The sequence below is a fragment of the Mastigoproctus giganteus genome, chromosome 1 (genome assembly GCF_048544385.1).
Source record: "Mastigoproctus giganteus isolate SK-2022 chromosome 1, ASM4854438v1, whole genome shotgun sequence".
In the NCBI taxonomy this organism is placed as follows: Eukaryota; Metazoa; Arthropoda; class Arachnida; order Uropygi; family Thelyphonidae; genus Mastigoproctus; species Mastigoproctus giganteus.
In genome coordinates, this window is record NC_143575.1 from 80,487,109 (window position 1) to 80,509,514 (window position 22,406).

General features: G+C 36.3%; 1 protein-coding gene across 1 annotated transcript in view; it reads left to right on the top strand.

Moving 5' to 3' along the window:
* Window positions 1-22,406, top strand: part of LOC150090924 (uncharacterized) — a 186,191-nt gene that overhangs the window by 85,599 nt on the left and 78,186 nt on the right. Inside the window, exons 8-9 of the mRNA XM_090377745.1 lie at window positions 8,043-8,244; window positions 18,687-18,873. Of these exons, the coding sequence (XP_090233871.1) occupies window positions 8,043-8,244; window positions 18,687-18,873 (389 nt within the window). The remainder of the gene's footprint in view (window positions 1-8,042; window positions 8,245-18,686; window positions 18,874-22,406) is intronic.

Consider the following 22,406-nt stretch of genomic DNA (forward strand, 5'->3'; position numbering starts at 1 on the left):
TCCTACAGAGCTATACATTAATGGAAAATGTATAGAGAAAAGTGACAGATTTATATATTTAGGCTTTAACATAAAGAGATAAAAGGAATAGCTACCATGAATTTTAGTAATTGAAAAAAAATTTGGAAAACAAAGCAAATACATAGAAAAATGAAAATAAAGTTGCTTGATGTTCTAGGTCTAGGCCTGACGTGGCCGAGTGGTCAGGGGCACGAGTGCAGTAGCACACGCTCTTCGAGTGGACCGGAATTCAAGCCTGTGACTACTATAAATGATTAATGTTTGTATTGATTGATTTATTGTAAACTCCATGGACCTGGTGTCATGCTGAGATATAAACAAGAAATTTTTTTTTTTAGAACAACAGTTACCAATGCACCAGAAACATACCTGATGAGCAAAACAAGAGAGGACAGATTAAATCAGTGAAAGAAAAGAAGTCTAAGGAAAATAATGGGCGTACGCAGGACAGAAAAAAATAACAAGGAAATAAGATAAATAATAACTGGACATGGACAAAGTGTGTTAGATGTCTGGTGGCACCAGGGGTTCCCCCATCTCAACATTGTGTACTTTGTTTGTGTGACACAGAACTCTGTTGAGGCCAGAGATTTAAAAAAGTGTGTGGAGAGTGGTTTATTGTGTAGTGTTATGTTCTGTTGTTTCTCTGACCATTTAGCCATTGGGCCCATATTGGGGCCCACACTTTGCCACGAGGAGGCAGGTCAGGCATCGAGTAGATTATTTAAATACTCTGGAAGGCCCTGCCACCTAATTTCCAAGGATTTCAGTGGCAAGGCCTATATATATATATAAAGGGATAAAAAAGTGGTGAACACTAGAATTTGGAGAGGCCGGAAGATGTTTTTGAGAAACCGGTAGAATTTAGACGTTGATTAGAATTTGGCAGCATTGTTAAGGGCGTATTTGGTCAGTTTAGTTATAGTTGTGGGGGAGACTGAAGACTGGGGGAAACGGGTAGAAGGATGGGAATGATAAGAGTAGACATCCCCAAAGAGGTCAGTGGGACGAGCCCCACGAGAAAAAATTTCATTACACACCATTTCCACCCGCCTGGTGGAAATGGTGTGTAATTTAAATACTAAATTTAAATACTAATGCATAATAATTAAACTAAATAAGTAAGAATATAAAAGATTAAAACTAGGGTTAGTGTGTACTTGACTCTAACATTTATGGTTTGTGTTTTTTTTCTCACACGCTTAGACACTCATTCACTCTTCTGGCTTTCATTTCATTTGTTTGACTCTTGCTTTCTGCACTGCACTCCATGGGCACCTCAAGTTAATGTTATTCTTCAGTTGTGGTGCAGGCCTAGCCACAAGTTTTTGCAGGCCTGGGGAGAATGCAGTGATAGTGTTTGTGTTGTTAATAAATGTTTGTTAGTATATATAAAGTAATGTAAATTATATTAATTTTGTATTCTTTTGGCCAGTTACATTTGCTCTTTCACTCAGTGCCCAGCCTATTCATTCTATCTTTCATTCTATATTGCATCCCCTTGCTGCTAGCTTTTCAGCTAATCTGCTTCCCTGACTGCATGTACATCTCCCTCCCCTACATGGTTACTAATTTGGTGTGGTGCCCCAGGTTCCTACACATGGCACAGTAGTCATGGGGGAGTACTCAGGTCAATCCGGTTTTGTCATGTCAGGTTTCTGTCAGGGCACAGAATACTGCTATCCTGACAGTTTTTCAATCTTCATTTGGGCATGGTGGGAGATGTGGGCAATTTTAACTATTGATTATTGTTTAATTGTTGGGGGCTGAATTGCCATTCTTTGGATAGTTCTGCACATTTTGAATACTTTCTGTGTAAAGGTTGTAAAGGCTTTATAATTTTTCTCTTCTATGGTTAACAGGTGTTCTTCTCCTCTGGGAAGGGGCCAATCTGTGCTATTAACTGTGTTCTGGGGATGTCGTAAATTATACATTCATATAGAATGTGTGCCCAGAGGTTGCAGTTTGGGTCATCAGTCAGCCCTAAGGAGTTAGTTTTGCCTTTAGGGAGCCGTGACCTGTCAATATAAAAGTTTTGTAAAAAGTCCAGGGGCATACCACTTAGGTGGCTTTGGGCTAACCATGGCAGAAACCTTTTGGTAACCAGACCTCTGGTTTCCCGCTCCCACTTTGCCATAGCTCGTGGAGTTTTGTGTCTATTCTTTTTCTTTCAGCATTGAAGGTGTTGGATGTATTAAGGGCTATCCCCAGAAATTCTGTGGGTATGCCCTTTTTAAGTCTATAATACAAGCCTCTTTTGGCTACTTCTTTGGTTACTAGGTAAAGTGGGAGAGCTCTGGCCAACAACTGTAGCACAGGTGTGCTTGCTGTGCGACATGCTCTGGTAATAGTGAGAAGTATTGTCCTTTGTGTCAATTCTAATTTATTTCTGTTTCTTACTATAGCCGAGCAGGTGAACCATGCATTGGCTCCATAGGTGATAACAGGTAGGAACATTGTACAGTATATGATTGCCATGGTCTTTCTTTTGAGCCCCCAGTCTGCTCAACTGATCCTGGCAATTATGCCTGCATAATTTCTCACTTTCTTTACCAAGTAGGTCAGGTGGGGTAAAAAGTTAATTTTGAATCAAAGACCACTCCAAGATATTTTAGTTCTGTTACCATTTTTATAGTGGTTGTGTTAATTTTGATTTGTGAACATCTTCTTATGTCCAAATTGCCTTTTAGAAGTATTTGTTTGGTTTTTTCAGGTGATATTTTGAGCATGCGTATTTGTGCCCACTCCTGCAGCTGCAAGAGGGCGTCATTTGATCTTTGCTCTACAACCACTCATGTGTTACCTTTTACAAGGAAAATCATGTCATCTGCAAAGGCCAGGCTTTCCACAGGGCCCAGATCCAAGGCCAGAAATTCATCCAGAACAATGTTTCAAAAGAAAGGGCCAAGGATTGCACCTGCGGGCAGCCGTTATTCACAGGGCATGCCAATTCCTGGAACCTTGTGCATACTGAGACACTTCTGTCTGCAAGGTAGATGTTTATTATCTTATAGAGGTTTTGCAGGGATGATAATTGGACAAGGATATTTCTTAAACATCAATAAAACAGAAAAGATGGAAATTTCTTAGGATACATCTTCATCCATCTCTTGTGTACAAAATCCAACCAAGTACAATCTTAATGTACATGTTCTCTCATACAGTATAATTGATGAGCATCATGGCAAGGCTCAATCTTCCTTACATTTCAAGGGTACAGCTCTAAAATGGTGTTTGGAGGCTGGCCTATGTATAGTAACTTTTCCTGGTAACTTTAAAAAAAAAGTAACTTTAACTTTTTTTTTTTTTTTGCAACTGTCTAGGAGGCATCCAGATCAGCTAGTGTATCATTTTGTTGTCTCTACCCTGCCAGATAGTGACTGGAGAGAGTCCCAGTAGTGTGTATTCAGGAGCATTGTCAAGCCTACATTGTGTTATTGAGTTGGGTATCTGTGTGTATGGCATATCAAAAATTTTTATTACTTATACAACATGGCCCTTCCTCTACTTACTTTATTTACCAAATGCATAATGAATAGTGAAACTAATAGAACAAACTTATCTATATAAAGATCTAAACACTCAAACACTTCCTCAGTGATTTCCATTTACAGTCTGTCAAGTCCCACTTACTTTTTCTGACAGAAACCAAATTATCAGTTGTCACACCCACTGCCCATTTCATTTGCCCTAATTATTTGCTGTATGATTCTTTTCACTTCAAAGGTGTACTTGTGCATTTATCCACTCTGAGTTCTAAAACAGTTATGAATCAATCCAAACTAGATTTCAAACAGGCTAAGAGTAGAAAATTGATTCTTATCCAAACAGTAGTTAAGCATTCTGGTCTCTTGCAAAGTTATTGGCCACAACATTTGTCATTTATACTCCAACCTCACTTAAAACCTGTAGTTCTAATGCCTTCTCAGCTAAAGATAAAACTCTTACTAACATCCTATTTTTCTTCTAACTTTTGTATTGACTAATTTGGTAAATTACCTCCTACCGTTCACAGTATCCTCCACTCAATGTCACCTGTGATATTCCATCAATAGGATATCAGAAGAATTTTGAACAGCCTTGATGTGAAGGAAGCTCCTGGTCTTGATGGCATTTCTCTGCTTGTTGTCAAACCTGTGCTCCTGTTCTGCATCACCTTTTTACACTTTCTTATCCACTAGTGTTTTTCTTTGTTTGGAAACTTGCTATTACCCAGTCAGTTCCTAAAGAGTGTGCTATTACCCAGTCAGTTCCAATCCAGTTATCATCCCATTGCACTTCCTCTACTCTTTCTAAAGTTATGGAGAAGTCCATTCACCGGCAACTCCTAAACTATCTCAATCTTCCATTAGTGTCAATCCACTGGTGGTATATTGGCTTATGTTACCCATCTATGGACGAATTCAATGGAAAAGTTTGAATCTAAGCAGTTTATATTTCTAAGGCTTTTGATGATGTTTAGCATAAGGGTCTTCTAAGCAAGCTCCTATCTGGATTGCCAACTTTTTTTTTTGCAAATGGATAATCAGTTTTCTCTCTGAATGTTCACTGCAAGTGATGGTATATATTATCATACCACCTCATCCTTGTGGTGATATGATGGTATTTATATATTATCATACCACCACAAGAATTAATTCAGGGTCTGCACCAGGGCCAGTCTATTTTATAAGAGGTATGGAATGGTTATGTTACTTTAATTTTTGGAATTAATTTTAAACAAAAGTAATCATATATATGCATAACAAAAATAATGTATAGAATTGATTCCAATCTCATTTCGATCCTGGTCTATTAACATAAATATCTACCTTTACTTTCTTTTTCTCTATTTCACTAATCTCTACTTCTTAAATAGACTGTATTTAGCGACCTTGAGTTCATTCTCATGGCAGTAGTATTATAACTGTCTTATAGCTTCTCCACTAATGCTGGTAATCCCAAGGTTCAGTTCTTTCTTCCACTCTTTACCTCCTGTATAGTAATGACCTACTTCCACTGATTGGAAATTCTACCCATAGTTTTGCTGACAATAGAACATTTCATTCCCCCCCAGTTTGAGAAACCTTACCCTGCACAAACAGATTCATCTTCTCGAATATCCACAACCAATTGCTTTAATGCTGATAGTCAGGTAATAATCTAATGAGGCACAGATAATTTTCTTCATTTTAATCCTGCTAATACTCAGTCCTGTCATGTATCATGCAAAAAGGATTCTACTGCTCCTATGTTTATCTTCAATGCCAGTCAGATTTCTAGATATCTTATTGGCAATTACCCCTGGACTTCTAATCGATCTTGACATAAGTACATCACAAATAGCACTTACACTGCATATAAAAAAATTGTCTTTCGCTGTCGGTGTCATTTTCCTTCTAAAACAACTACTCACTCTACAAATCTCAAATCCACCCTACCATGGAATATTGTTCCTATAACTCGGGGCATTGTCCCCCCCCCCCAAACCTCATTTAGGCGTGTAGACCATTTCGAAGGACAGTTATGTTAATGATCCATCTCTTACAAATTCTCACCACTCTCTCTCATAAATGTTCTGTCTCTGCTGCATGCCTTTTCTATGGATACTTCTATGGGCATTGTTCTTTTGAATTGGCATCTCTAAACCCCCCCCCCCCTCCTCTCTTCCAAAGCAGTCTGAACACATGTGCCACAACCAGTCAGCAACTATTAACTTCAACTTCACAGAACCAACTTTTATTCTTCCTTGTTTATCTCTTCAAATTCTGTTTTCTAGAACAACCTTCCTTCCTGAGAATTGTAATCTACAGAAATTCAAGTCTAATTTCAAGAAGAGTCTTCTATCTTATCAGTATTTAACCGAAGTACAGTACTATAGGTTCTGATACCTTATGTGTTTGGGGGTTTCATTAAAAATAATAATAATAATTATAAAGTCTGTATCTGCCCCAAGCTCACAGTTTTCCAACCCACTTAACACTACCTCGATGGCATCAGCAAATATTCTTGCACCCTTCTATTTGTGCATTGCATCCCTCTAAAAACAAACAGTCTGTTGTGGGAACAAGCACAGATCAGGCAAAGAAAAATTCTACCCCATGATCCCTGTAAAAGTCTTTCCAGGGCTAAATTGATTGACAAAGCTCTCATTGTGTACTCTTATTGTCTGTGCAGAATTGCAGACACTTTCAAATTTAATCTTAACTCCTGAATTTTTTCTGAACATTGCGCTGTACTTATTAAGTAAATCCTTAGATCTCTTAGTTTTAATATTATTAGTACCAACATGTACAATATCACCTTTCGTGCTCTTAAAAGGTGATAGCTGCTGTATAATGTCATCAACTTTTGTTCCAGGCAGACATACCCTGCTCCTATCCTACCTATGCTTTTTTTTTTTTTTTTTTTAATTTCCCATTTCCCTGATGGTAGAATCACAGACAACAACTGCCTTCTGTGGGACCAGCACATTCTACCAAGGAGGATCTAGTTGCATCTTGTGCTGCATCTTCAAGGTCATCAGCCATGTTCCTCATGCCCTCATATAAACCCATCAGAATGCCTACTTGGTGACTCCCCGTTGACTATGTCATATCCCACTACAAATAACTGCAAAATGGCCACAATTAGCAGAATGAATGTAGCTGTGATTCACAGAGAACTGCCATCAATGATTCTCTCCTGAGCTTACCTTTATCTTTTTTGATTTGCTTTGCTGCTCTTGTTCATGGCATGATACTAGTCTAAATTTAATTTACAATTACTACACAAACTAAGAGGTAAGAACATAAAGCATGCTATTATTAGATTTTGATATTCCTACCTGCTGGGAAAAAAATATGCCAATTTATGTGATTAAAACCTTTCAGCTACTTATTTACTATTAAAATACAGTATAAGTTACCAGTTAAAAGATACAATGTTTATATCAAAATCATTAATAACAAAGGTTCAATGAATATTAAGTCATAACTTACCAAATCCTTAGCTAAATTTAAAAATAAGTTAATGAATGTGACCAGGACTATTAAAACAATTTCTTTGAATAAATCACACACAAGACACTATGATCACTGCTTATTAAATTATTATTTAAGAATGAGTAATAAAAAATGTTTTCATTACTCATTTTCAATATTTATATCTAGGGTGATATCCTTTAATGAGATAAATTATATTTAAAATAATAAGAATCTTCAATAAAGGAACTTTATTGAAGATTCTTAATAAATGATGAATTGCTTCTGATAGCAAATATCAAAAATATTGCTTTATCTGTTGGTAAGACACATTATAAAACAGTTATCCAGCAACCTGAGAAGTGTTCTGCTACTGAGCAAACTGCCATCCCACAATTTCCAATTGATATCTGGAAAGTTAAGATTTCCCACGACAGGGCACTTTGATTTGCTGGCCCACTCTTTATTTTATTATATCCTCTGCTTTCAGCTACCTGTATATCATCATCCTCCTCCTTCCCCCCCCCCAAACTAGCAGTTTTCCAAATACATCTAATGCTGCCTTAATAGCATCAACAAATATTCTTGCACCATTTTTTATTTCAATATATCCCATCCCTGTTAAAACAGTCCCTACTCTTTAACACATGCAGGTCATGCTGAAAAAAATTCTAACACAAGCCTTGCAGAATCTCTCCAGAACTGACTGACAAGGCTTTCATCATGTACTCCCTCCTCTCACATCTGGATAAATTCCATTTTAAAATTCAGCTCTAACTTGCAGATTTTTCTCTATATTACGTAATTACCATATTGTGAATTAAATCATCAGATCACTTATGCTTAATGTTATTATTACCAATATGATGTCTTTTAAGGACACAAAGGGGCATAACATTAACTTTGCACCTGGCAGACATACCCAGATCCTATTTCACCTAATAAAGTGTATAAATCGTATTTTATTTTAAAATCAAGATTAAGAATTTAATGAAATTTATGTGTTTTCGAAATAAGTTTACTGTTATATGATTATGATATAATCTTAAATTATAGGAAATAATTTTTGGTATTGTTTAGGTATAAGGAACAAATACAGAAATATCAGTCTTTTTGTACTGAAAAAGAACACAAGTTTGAGAAAACACAGCATATTCTGCATGAGGAACAACAACGTAGTGCTTCACTTCATAGGGAACAAAAATCATTAAAAGAAACAATAGCATCATTAAAAGAAAAATGTAAATATCAAGATGCAAACTTGAAACAAAAACAACAACAGGTATGTCATTACAGTTTGCTCTACTTAAAAAATGTTTTCATTACTCATTTTCAATATTTATATCTAGGGTGGTATCCTTTAATGAGATAAATTATATTTAAAATAATAAAAATATCAGATTATTAATCAAATAAATATATTTTGAAAAGAACATTTGCTAGTTGTTCTTTCAGATGTCTTGTTAAAATGAAAGGAAAACTATTTTCAAACCAATGTTTTCTCAATTTGAAAAAGAAAAAAAAAAATTCTATATTTGATTTATAACATTTTTATGTACATATTGTATAGTTATGTCCTGCCTGTAGCAGTGGTGTTGCAGTCACAGACATTCATGGAGGCAGCCAAAACATTAGCCTTAGTAGTGGCATATGATGCAAGAAAGCAAGTTTATACAGCAACAACAACAAAAAAAAAAACCCTTCCCATTTCACCCATCCATTCACCCCAAAAGTTTGTTCAGTTCTTCCCTGAATTTATTTAAGCTATCAACTTTCACAAAGACAGATGGAAGTTTGTTCCAGCAATCAACCACCCGCTGGCTGAAGGCAAAGTTCTGCCTATATATTCTACAACAGTCTTTCCTCGATTTGAATTTATGCTCCCTTCATGTAAAAACCTTGAATAGTATTTCTTAGTTGGTATGAAAAGCCTAGTAGCTTCCAAGATTAATTCCTTGAATGCTTTCCATTTAGAATCTGCTGTTAGTAACATCATCAGTTGGACCCACTGTATAGAAAACTTAACTGCCTCTGTGAATGTCCACCAGAAACTGTGCTTTAATGAATTCTTGTTGAGTGAGAAAAGATTATTGTAAACATCCATAAGTGACTATACTAAGTGTATGTGTTCATATACTATCGTGTGTTTGTAGAAGTGGGGTTCATGGACTGATTTGCTTGTTGTACAGGCTGAAAATTCAAAAATAACTCATAGGAAAAATCCTAGTTCTTCTGTCTGAAATTAACTAACCATCCTAACTTCTGTTTGTCGGGGGGGGGGATCAAATCCACACATCTTCAAAAGTAATATTGTAGCAGATAGGTGTATAATTGTTAGAGAACTGTTAACTCAGCTGAAGACAGATAAACTAAGTGTGTGCACAATAGTGCAACTGTTGGCCTATACAGAATATAGGCCAACAGTTGCACTGTTGCAAAAAATACAAGACAAGAATTTTTCGAAAGGCATGCAAGCTCTTGGAACGACTCTGTTTGGCTTTGATTTTAATGATGATTACATAAAAAAAAGTGGTGATTAAAACCACTGTATGTGAGGATCTCTTTACGCATATGATATTGCTCCAGAATGATAGTCTCCCTCTCTTTCTCAATTTAGAAAGCAATAAAGATTAATAAAAGAACTTTAAAGTTTATAAAAACTAATATCGTTAAAGATTTATTTTTAACTTAACTCTGACTATAGTCCAGAAATGTGAACTAAAATACTACCCCCCTCATCAATAAATTAGTAAAGGCCACCTTCCTTGTCATTGGTAATTATAAAATTTCAGTGAGAGACAATACATTATGAACAGGGCAATAGGTGATGAATTTATCAGTAGTATGGCTCAAAATTTGTTGCAAGCCTTGACCAAAAGTGTTTTAACACAGTAAAAAAAAGTGTTAGTACAATTCTACCAACATTCTGCCATCCATGTGATTTTGGTGATGATACCATCCAGTGTTACAACTTCAAATATTTAATACACCCATAGCAAAAGATGTATGACTTTATAAATAAATTTGCTAAATTGTGGATTAGTTTGGTCTCTATCTGACTTTTTACCCTGAATTCTTAAGACCAAGGAGTGTTTCCTTAAGGCAGTTGAAAGTCTGCTGGCCCCAAACAGAATTTGTAGATAACAAGTTGCCCAACTGAGTTTGTGGAAGCATTAAGTTAAATATTATCATATTTGGGGAACCAGTTCATCCATCCTATGGTGCTCTTCAATGAACAAATTTTTACCACAGGCTTTTGCAGCACTAGGGGGGAAAGAAAAAAGTATATAAGAAAGTACAAATTACACTGATTGGCAAAAAAAAACCATTTTTTTTTTTTTTTCACTCTGTTAAAATTCAGGGTGATTCTTGTAGATTTGACATTGCTGAATTCTACTATGACAACCATATTGCCATAACACCCACCAATTTTAAAGAAGGGATTAAAGTCAAAAACTAAGTTTCTAGTAAAAATGAGATTACAGGTAACCCTCGTAAAACACGGTTGTTTGGTTCCTACAAAATCTCATGTAATACAAAACCATGTTATACAGGACTAAGAACCAGTACAAAAAGGGGGGTTACGTTCCAAAAGCTAACAAAATACTTTTTTTTTTTAGTAGTAATAACGTAATATTTTAACTTTATTTTTATAATAGAAGTAACATAAAAAATGATAACTGAACAAACCTCTTACCTTACAAACTGTGATACTTATATGTGAGATAGTGTACATTCATTTAATTTTCTTCCTCTTCATCGCTTTTAAGCACAATCTCTTCTGCAGCACCTTGATTTCGTGTACCTTCTGCCCTCTTTAAAAGTCATGAACTGCACTCTTCGAAGTCAAAATTTTTTATGGTCTCAAACAAGTACAAGTTCAATAACACAGAACCTAACCCAGAGATCTCCCAACAAAATACAGTGGGCCCTTGCTTTAAATGATACGTGAAAATCAGAAGAATATTTTCCAGTTAGCAACATAAAAATAAATTTATGCTCACATATATAGTTTAATTAATATGTGTAATATATACATACTGATTGATATTTTTGTTCACTGACTTTTTTTTTTTTTTGGTTGTAAAATTTAAAACAGTAAAAATGATAATGCTTGAGGATGTGCTCCAGATGTAATTCTTTCATTAATTCCTGGACATTGTTACATTAAATCAAAGTACCTCCATGCAGTAATAAGTCATGTTAGATTGTCTATTCCTATAAAAAGACACCTTGACACCCTTTTCAAGAAGATTGCACTGCTGAAGCCATGATCCCAGTAATTCAGCCTTGGTTTTGGAGAGGTCTAAATCTCTGTCCAAATCATTCAATTCCGCCTGAGTAATTAGATGTAGCTTTGCAGTATCAAGAGTTGAAAAGTCTGTATCTGTACTCATTCTGGGTTATGCATCTTCTGGAGACTCCTTTTCTGATCCTGAATCAGAGTCAAGTCTATAAGTTGCTGGTGGCTTTGGCACTGGCATTGTATCACTGTGAGGCTTAGAGCAAAAGATTTGTTAGGATACTGTACTTTATGCTTGGATTTCCCAGAAAAACCAGAAATATCGGTCATGCAAAAGTAACAATCATTTATGTAGTCCTGCCATATCACCGGAATGGAAAAAGGCATCAATTTATGACTTATTGAAGGCATCAATTAATGTCCTTGAATATGAGCTACAGGAAATCTTTGGATCCGATACTTTATCATGATCTCCGACCTTACATACAAAATAGAGTTTGTAGGCTTTTCTCACAAGTTGTGACAGTGGCCATCTGCTACAGATTTAATCCCATGCTACATTTGTGGAGAAGTTTTTTGAAAGTTTTTAGAACTTTTCAGCATCTATCTGAGTTTTTGAACGTATTTCCTATGAGAATCTGTCAAAATTATTTTAGGGAGGAAATTGATGCTGACCAATTATTTGCTTCCCTCCTCACTAACATTCAGTTCAAGCATTAGCATTAGTAGAGGCATACAATGCAAGAAAGCAAGCTTGTGCAGCATCAGCCAAAAAAAAAAAACCCCATTTCACCCCTCCATTCGTTCCAAATTGCCTGTCTAGCTCAGCCTTAAATTTATTTTAGCTATCAACTTCCTATGTATAAGTTAAGTGCAAATGCATCATTAATACACAGCCATTTCTAAATTCTAAATGCATCATTAATACACAGCCAATTCCTATGTATAAGTTAAGTGCAAATGCATCATTAATACACAGCCATTTCTAAATTCTAAATGCATCATTAATACACAGCCAATTCCTATGTATAAGTTAAGTGCAAATGCATCATTAATACACAGCCATTTCTAAATTCTAAATGCATCATTAATACACAGCCAATTCCTATGTATAAGTTAAGTGCAAATGCATCATTAATACACAGCCAATTCTAAATTAGCAAAATATTTGCAAAGGCGGCATCATTTTAAGTTATCTCATATTGTGAATACCTTCACAACGAGTTGCCATGATATTGCATTACTTTGAATAAATAACACTTCACCTGAAGGAGAAGACTAATGTTACTTATTCTCAGTGGATACCACCGCATAGACGGCACCGTTTCAGGGCTATTTGGCCCTTCTTCAGTGGGTGGATACGTACACAAGGGTGGGTAGGTACCCACCCACTGAAGAAGGGCCAAATAGCCCTGAAACGGTGCCGTCTGGGCAGTGGTATCCACTAAGAATAAGTAACATTAGTCTTCTCCTTCAGGTGAAGCGTTACTTATTCGAAGTAGTGCAATATCATGGCAACTCGTGAAGGTATTCACAATATGAGATATAACTTAAAACAATGCCGCCCTTGCAAATATTTTGCTAGTTTAGAATTGGCTGTGTATTAATGATGCATTTGCACCTAACTTATACATAGTCTAGACTTTCTCGCAGCCTGAGGCTTTAGCCCTAAATGCATTATATCTATCAACTTCCATAACAAAAGATGAAAGTCTGTTCCCCCCATCAACTACCTGCTGGCTAAAGGCAAATTTCTGCACATCTATTCTACAACTGCCTTTCCTCAATTTGAATCTGTGCCCCCTCAGATTCTTAATCTGAGCAAGAGGAAGAATCCCATCAGCATTCAGCTTGCTCAACCCATTCAAGGCTTTATACACCTCAATCAGATCACCTTGCCGGTGCCTACTCTCCAGGTGCTGCAATTTGCAGAACTTAAGCACTTGCAATTTGCAGAACTTGGTAAGAGCACCCCTTTGTTCCCCTCACCAACCTTGTTGCCCCTTTTTTGTACTCGTTCTAGCAACTTTACATCCTTCCTAAAATGAGGCCTTCAAACCTGTACACAGTACTCTAGGTGTGGCCTGACCATTGCCTTGTACAATGGGATAATCACCTCAATTTCCCTGCTAGCAGAATTCCTATATATCATTGACAAGACTCCATGACCTGTCTGCACTGCTCAGCAAACTTCATATTTGACTGCATATTTGAATTAAAAAAACCTCCAGGTCTTTTTTAATTTCCACTTCCCTGAGTGTAGTTTTTAATTTCCACTTCCCTGAAGAGAAATGTACCACACAGTTGGTACATTTCTCTTCAGTTATTGTTACCCATATGCAGTACTTTGCATTTGTCAATGTTAAACTTCAGTTGCCACTTTTCAGCCCATTTGCCCAACTTATCTAGATCCAGTTGGAGTAGCATACTGTCTTTACTGTCGTTAACAACCCTGCCAACCTTTGTATCATCTGCAAACTTGGACATTAAACCTGATATACCTTCATCAATATCATTGATAAATATACAAAACAACAATGGGCCCAACACCGAACCCTGGGAAACTCCACTAATAACATTAGTCCATGAAGAGCAGTGCCCATTGATTACCACTCTTTGTCATCTCCCACTCAACCATCCCTTTATCCATTGTAGTAACTTGCCCTTAATGCCATATAGCTCCAATTTGTACAGCAGTCTCCCATGTGCAACAGTATCAAAAGCTTTCCTGAAATCCAAGTATATGATATCAAAATTATTTTTGGCATTCAGTTCCTTTGTGACTGCATCATAGTATCCAATCAAATTGGTCAGACAAGACCTCACTTTAACAAACCCATGCTGTGTCTTAACTATTACTGCAGACTTGTCTAGATGATCCTGCAGTGCCTCTTTAACCAGTGATTCCATTATTTTTCCCGGAACACAAATTAAACTAACCTGTCTATAGTTACCCGTGTCACCTTTTGAACCCCCTTTGTGAATTGGTGATACATTTTCACACCTCCAGTCCATGGGGACCTCCCATGAGTCCAAGGAAGCTCTCATAATTATGGCTAAGGGTTTGCTTACCTCCTTTAATATAACTGGATAGATCCCGTCCACTCCAGGTGCCTTTTTTATGTTTAACTTCAATAATTTCTCCTCCACTTTGCTCTCAATTATTGCAGAATCACTTAGCTCCCTGTTAAAGTTTGATAAACTTCTGGCACTCCCCTCATTGAATAACTCCTCATGTGTGAATGTTGATGCAAAATACTCATTCAGTTTATCAGCTACCTGAGTATGATCATCAATAGCTGACCCATCTGTTAAGTGGTCCAACCTGATTCATCCCTTTCCTTCTAGAATTTACTTAAGTAAAGAACTTTTTGCTCTTTTTCTTTGCATCCTTTGCCAAAGATTTCTTGTACTCTGCCTAACCTCCTATTCAGTTGACCTTTGAATTATTTCAAACTGTCAGCCTCAGCCACCTGTGAAGGCAACCTGTTCCAGAAATCAATAACTCACTGGCTAAAAGAAAACTTCCTGCAATCTAGTCTGAACCTCTTTTCCTGTAATTTGAATTTATACCCCCAAGTTATAGTATTCTTTATCACAGTAAAAATTCAGCCTTTGTTCATTTTACTAACCCCCTCTCAGAGCCTTATATACCTCAATCAGGTCACTTCTGAGTTGCCTGGTTGTCAAGCTCTAACCCACATAATCAGTCCCTCATACAGTCGTTTTTCTACCGATCTCTCCATTCGAGTTGCACAACTTTCTTTCAAGAAGCTCAATATCTTTTTCAGATGTAGTCTTACAATTGTCTTATACAGAGTTGTCCACCTTTGGGCCCTTTCAAGAAGTGCAGTGTCTTTTTTTCAGATTAGGTCTCCATACTTGAACAGTATTCCAAATGTGGTCTTACAGTTGCCTTATACAGTGGGACTATGACCTTCACATCTCTACAGGATAATGTTTGATACATCATCAATAGAACACCATGTGTATTCCTGTCTGTCTGTTTACACTGCTCAGAAAACTTCATATCTGCCCATATTGTAACTCTGAGATCCTTTCTTTCTTTACTGTTTTTATTTCAACTCCACCAAGTGTATAATTTATTTTGGGGTTGCTATTCCTCAAGTGTAGACCTTGCATTTAGCAGTATTAAAACATAGTTGCCACTTTTCTGACCATTCTTCCAGCCTGTTAAAGTCTTCCTGAAGGAGTACTGCTTGGTACTGATCATTATATAACTACTCTACCAATCTTTACATCATCTGCAAATTTTGGCATCAAGTGTCCCATTGTCAATGTTGTTTCTGAAAATCGGAAACAACAGTGGTCCTTGGGGTACCCCAGTTCCGGCTTTAACTGAAGAATATCCATTAATCACAACTTTCTGCCTTACAACCACCCAGCAATCAATCGTAGGATTTTTCCAGTAATTCTAACATGTTACAGCTTATATAATAACCTCTCATGAGAGACTGAGTCAAATGCCTTACTAAAATCTAAACTATGTCAAAATTGTTCTTACATCCAGCTCAAGAGTAACTGTGTCAAAAATAGCTTACTAAGTTAGCTAAACATGGATTTTCCCTTAACAAAACCACGTTGTGTGCTATTCATATCTATCTAAATGTCCCTGGATTGCTCTCTTATTCATTTCTAAGATTTTCATTGTTTCTAAGATTTTTCCTACCATGTCACACTAACTGGTATGTAGTTACCAACTTTGCTCTTAGAATCGCTTTATGTATTGGTGAGATGTTGACACTTCTCTAGTCCACAGGAATCTCTCCTGAGTCCAAAATTACCATCATTATTAACATCAATGGTACAATACACTCCCTGGTGGCCTCCCTCAAAATTACTGAGTATATGCCATCAGCTCTGGGTGCCTTACTTGCCTTTATGCTTAAGTTTTTCTATCAATTTAATATGACTTCTCAGCAGCAGATGCAAAGTATCTGTTTAATTCATTTGCAACATTATCTGTCTGACTCTCCCCCACCCAATGCACAAGGGTCTGATCTGATTTGCTTTTTTTCTTCCTTTTATTCACATACATGGAAAATTCCTTGTCCCCATTCTTTGCTCTCTCTTAGCCAGAGCTGTCTTATACATAGCCATAGCTTCTCTAACCTTATCTGTGGTGGTACTATTACAAATCAATATGTAGCTATTATAGGCTTCAGTACTTTGTATCGCTCTATAATTGTCGCATACTATCTTTTTCTGCTCTATTTGATTGTCAAGCTCCACATTCATCCATTTAGGCATCCTCCTCCTGATTTTCTTAATGGTATGTATGCATTCAGGGCTTCTGTGATTTTTGGTCTTTAAAGGTATTCCTAACATGTATTAAAAGTATTCCTAACATTGAAGTGTATTTGCCCTCATTCTGCAATCTGCCCAATTAATCAGAAGCCATATTCTGCCTTAAACTGTTAAAGGCCCCTCTTCTGAAATTAAAACCCATGCCTTTACCTTTAATCACTGTAACATCTTTCTTCGTCTTCCAACTGACAACTGCATGATTGCTGCTTGACAATGGTTCTTGTATTTTAAGTCCTGTGACTTTACCTAATTTGTGAGTAATGATGAAGTCAAGAATATTCTCACACCTGGTATTATCTCTGACATACTGGTACAAATAATAATCATCTAGTTTATTTAAGTGAGTTTCCCTCTTACTATTCCAATCAATCTGGGGCAGATTGAAGCCACCCATAATGAGACAATTGCACTTGCTTGTCCATTCCATTTGCATTTAAAGACTCTCATCATATTCTTCACAGTCTTCTTTTCTGTAGATTACTCCCACTCTCATTATACTTTTGCTTCTAACTAACTCACACCACACAGATTCTATGCTGGCAGGCATAACTTCAGACCCAGCAAAAGCTCTTTTCTTGTTCAGGCTACTTTTGATAAGAACCATGGCACCACCACCACCCCTCCTATCTTCCCTGTATTTTCTAAATACATTATACATACCATAGTGGAACTGATCATCCCCAATTTCTAGGTGGCACTATATTTCTGTTAGCCCTTTTATAGCAGCATTAGTTGTCCTAATCAGGAGTTCAAATTCAGCCATTTTATTAACACGCCTGACATTACTGTAGAAACAGTTAAGACTAAGTATTCTTCTATAGTTCACTACCAAAACACATCCCTTGAAGTTATTTAGGCTTGTTTCCCTACTTTTCTCATCAAGCTCATTTGAAACATTGCTACCCTCCGAACCTTGCCAACATTGGCTGTTAGCATTAGCAGTGGCAAATTATGCAAGAAAGCAAGCTAATACAGCATCATCCAAAAAAACCACATCTCCCATTTCACATATTCATTCAGTGGAGATGGGGGAACCCCTGGTGCCATTTAACACTAAAAACTCTACTCTCTTCACCTATTCATTCACTCCAATAGTTTGTCTAGTTCTTCCTTGAATTTATTTAATTTATCAATTTCTACAACAGATATAAGTTTGTTCCAACAATCAACCACTCATCTGTTGTTGTGGCAATAAACAAGAATTTCTGAGGTGAGTGCAAGCATTACTTTGACCCATATCATCAGATAAATGCAGATCTATATTACCCTTCTCCCTTCCAACCAGCAGTTTCCCTGAACCCTTAAGGTATCCTCAGTTGATGATACTGGCAAAAATCCTTGCACCACCTTTGTTCAAATCAATACCATCTCTACAAAATAGATTCCTTTTACCTACAAGTGCAGGCCATGCTGATAAAAGTTCCCCTCACCTAGAGAGTTGCAGATTCCCTCAAGTCCCTAGTTAATCCACAAGGCTTTCACATATTATCCCTCTCATCGTGTCTGGGCAGAATTACAGATACATACACCTTCTGACCTAACTTCTGAAATTTTTTCAGCATGGTCATATATTTATCCAACAACAATATTCATCAGACTTTCACCTACTTCCTAATACCTGGCTGTGATGCCATTGCTTCAATGGATGCATTCCTGGAGGTCCAAAAGAAAACTTTCTTCACAGCTGGAATCAGCACATTGCAGCATCGGTGGCAGAAGTGCATTGACTCCAAAGGAAACTATTTTGAAAAGTAAAATGTTACCAGACTCCTCTAATAAACCCTTCATATTCAGGCAACAAACGTTTCAAATGCCTCTCGTGCCATATCTTCAGAGAGTAGGTGAACCCTGTTAGTTTAACATTGCAAACAGTTGATAAAGAAGTAGCTTTATGAGAGAGATACATTGTTCTACTCCAAATTCATTGAGTTACAGGCAAGTGAAAGATATACATATGTCTCCAGCACACTTTATTTTATATTTTTTGTAAGAACAAATTCTAAGCACCACTTATCTCCAATTAATCATTTCCTGAGTTTTGTTGCTTATAGTTCCTTGTAGTCTGATGTTATTTAATAATAAAGTAATATTTGCTATTATATTTGTTTATTATTTCATGTGTTATAATTATTTAATATTATTATTATTACTAGATTATATCTTTGGAAGCACAGTTAAATTTTGCTGACCATCAGATTCGATCTTTGCAAAGTGGACAAGATGGCTATAAACTTAGATATTCACTTTCTGAATCAGACTCAAAAAAGCTGGGATGTGGGATTATCGAAGTTACAAAATCTGCAATGTCACGTAATATCCATAAAGGTATTAAAAACACAGGTAAGTTTTTACTTATTTTCATAAATAAAAGTGTGTGAAAATCCATGCTGTTACAAATATATGTTCAGAATTATTTAACCTGTAAGACACGTGGTACTGAAAAAGTTACAAGATACTTATAAATAATTATATAACATTTTACTGATTGACATATAGCCATGGAAGGCACATATACTGAATTCAAGAAATGCGCACTAGGGTAATGTTTCTAAAAGTAAAACAGACAATAGCAATAAAACATCTGATTTGGCATCAGCAGTCATTTGTGTAGTCAATGTACAAGTATGCCATCAGATAGTTTTATGGGCACTCCAGAAGTTCTATAGCAACACCCTTAAAGAGAATACCATTGAATCCAAACTTTCTTTTTCAATTTCCACATACACATGTGGTACTGTTAAACAAAAAATTTAAATGGTATTTAAATTGGTTGTTGGCTGGTCAGCCAATACATTACCATCTGTATTGGTTGACCAAAACCACACCCTCTGGGATTGGTGTTAGGTAGGTGAGATAGTCATCTCCCAAATTAAAGAGCACATTATGTGTTGTGGCACTGAATATATATATATATATATATATATATATATATATATATAAAAAGAAGTTTTCTTTGAAGTCTTCTTGACACTGTGTACACCAATTCTAATGCTTTTGCAACTTATGAAACCATTCCTGATACAAGAAGGCAACAATAGGTTAACCAATGTTCTTTCGATGAGTCTTATTTTTACCTTTGTGGCCAATGCTTATCACACCATCACCTGGGTCAGTGGACCACTATCCATTAACCACTGTTCATCTCCCAGGAGACACTTAGAAATCCAAAGACCACTGTATGATCTGGTGGTATTGGAAAAATATAATACACTGCATAAGATTGTGCTGATGAAAAACACCGTCCCTCCACATATTTGGAACTTTGGATAAACCCTCCTTCACTAAACATGTGCAGGTCACATTATCAGAAAGACCATTCTAAAGTATAGCTAGCATGTTTTAATCTTATGTACTATTCAGTTACTTGAAGTTGCAGCTGTGGTACCAGCATCCAGCAACTTTATTTGATGTGAAGTACGATATTAGATACTCTTGCTTGCTTGTTTGAAATTGATGTATTGATGAATGAGTATTCATTTTGAACTACTGCTGAAATAAGAGTTGTGCTCGAGTGTGCATTAGGTTTCAGTTCTCAAAAACTCTTTGTAGGATTTCTTTCAACTGGAAACAGTACTCTGAACTTTGTTCTCTATTGTTTATGCCCTTTAAGTGGTGAAAGCTCGGGAAGGGCAAAATGATAGGCTGTTGTGTTGTTGTTCTTTGTTATTATGTTAGTGCAGGGGACACCAACCTTTTCATGTTGGCAGGCTACTTTTGATATTAATTAAGCAGTTATAATACAAGGAATAATGCATTTATTAAGGGTATTACATTGAAAGATATAAACTAGAAAATTAATACATACATTACATACTCTGTCATACATAATGTTATTTTGTGATTTTACTTTTTTTAATAATAAAATAAAATTTAATTAAAATGAATGTGAAACTTGTGATTGCATTTCTTCAATTATCAAAAGAAAATCTGGAGTATAAGATGAACACCGAGCTCGCAAACAATCAATTAGACATGCATCTGTAAGTCTAGATTTATTCTTTGACTTTATGAACTTCATGCTAGAAAGCAATGATTCACAGAGGTACTTTGAACCAAAGCAGAGTTCACCATTGGCACCTACATAGCCAGGTGGGCAGGAGCAGCAGTGCATAGCACACGCTTCTTGATTAGACCGGGATTCGAGCCCGTGACCACCAAATATGGAGGATGCGGAAAGGTCAGCGAATGACCACTGCATATTCCCGGAAGGCTGTTGCTGCTGCAAAACATAAATATAATGTCCTGTACTAGTGTACCCCAGGTTAGTGATGACCCGACAATCCAACACTATCCGGGGATCTACAGGGCAATTGTTCTGATTTTTCACGCCAGCACATGAAAACCCTTCAGCTGGCATCTTGGTGCCCATACAGGCATACAATTGGCAATCCCTGTGTTAGTATCTTCGTTTTTTTTTTTCTTGTGCCTTTTAGTTTAGACTTCAGAAACTCAAAATATGTTTCTAGAGTTACATATTCTACCACTGAAACATAGCAGTAACTTCAGGCTCCAGTTTAATAAAATATAGGGAGATATGGTCATACAAAAGTTTTGTTTTTTCAAGAAAATATTTATTTTTCTTGTGCAATGTAATTGACGGTGTTCCTCTTAATATATGTGTGGTTCTTGCCCAGGCATTGGGACAAGAAAGTCATACGTTATCAGTTTTCATAAGCTGGTTAATTATAAATTATAATACAATGGAATTTTTCTGTTGCAAACTTCTATTTAACAAATTTCTCTATATTAAGAATTGTTTCGCAAAACATAGCACCTTGAAATTAAATTACATGTAAAATTAACCCCATATAGCGAAGTCTCTCTATAACAAATTTTGAAAAAAATTATCAAAAGCATTTTTAAAGATTTTCATGCATTTACTGCTAAACAGCTGCTCAAATATAATACGGCCTCCTTCCCTCCGAAATTGCTCATTAGCACCTGGAATTAACTGTCCTTTTAGTGAACGCTTGTGGCCATTGATGTCCGTAGGAGGGCCTTTGTTTCATTTTTGTTATAATTATAAAACCAAACGGATTTTCTTAAAAGTGGTCATGAACTTTGCAATAAATAGGGTAAATTTGTAAATTGATGTTGGCTAAGGAGAAAACGAAATTCTCTGCTGATAAACCTTTAGTGCACTGCAGCAGCAATACACAGAATGCTTCGATAGTCAGTTTTTAGTAACGCCTACTGAGTGACACTCGCTTCTCACCTCAACCGTACCATGTGACCTTCTTGTCAATCATTATATGATAGTTTTTGTATATGTCCATTCTCATCTAACTGGACTCCAGTAGAGTTTGCATGAAATTTTTTAAATTTTTAAAGATTTTGGAAGAATATGAACCTAAGGATGTTTTTAATGCTGACGAAATGGGTTTATTCTTTAAATGTTTACCTAATAAAACACTTGCTTTTAAGGATGATAAATGTTTTGGTGGAAAACAAAGCAAAGAAAGAATCATCACTGAGCTAGTTGGAGCCAATATGACAGGAAGTGAAACATTAAGGCTTTTAGTCATTAGAAAATAAAAAAACCCGATGTTTTAGAGGCACAAAATCATTGGAACTTGACTACACCTTTAATAAAAAAGCAGTGATGACAAGTGATATTTTTGAAGAATGGATATTAAAACCAGACAAGCATATTTTTTTTTTTTTTTTTTTTTTTTTTTTATGAGAACCCCAAACACGAGAGGTATTGGAACCTATAGTACTTAGTACCGTGCTTGGATTGGAGGTTGAAAAGACGAAAGACGATATTTGTTGACATTGGACTTGAACTTCTGCAGATTGTAATTTTCAGGAAATACATATGAATGAAGGTTGTTCCAGAAAACGGCAGTTGAATGAATAAATGAGGAAGATGA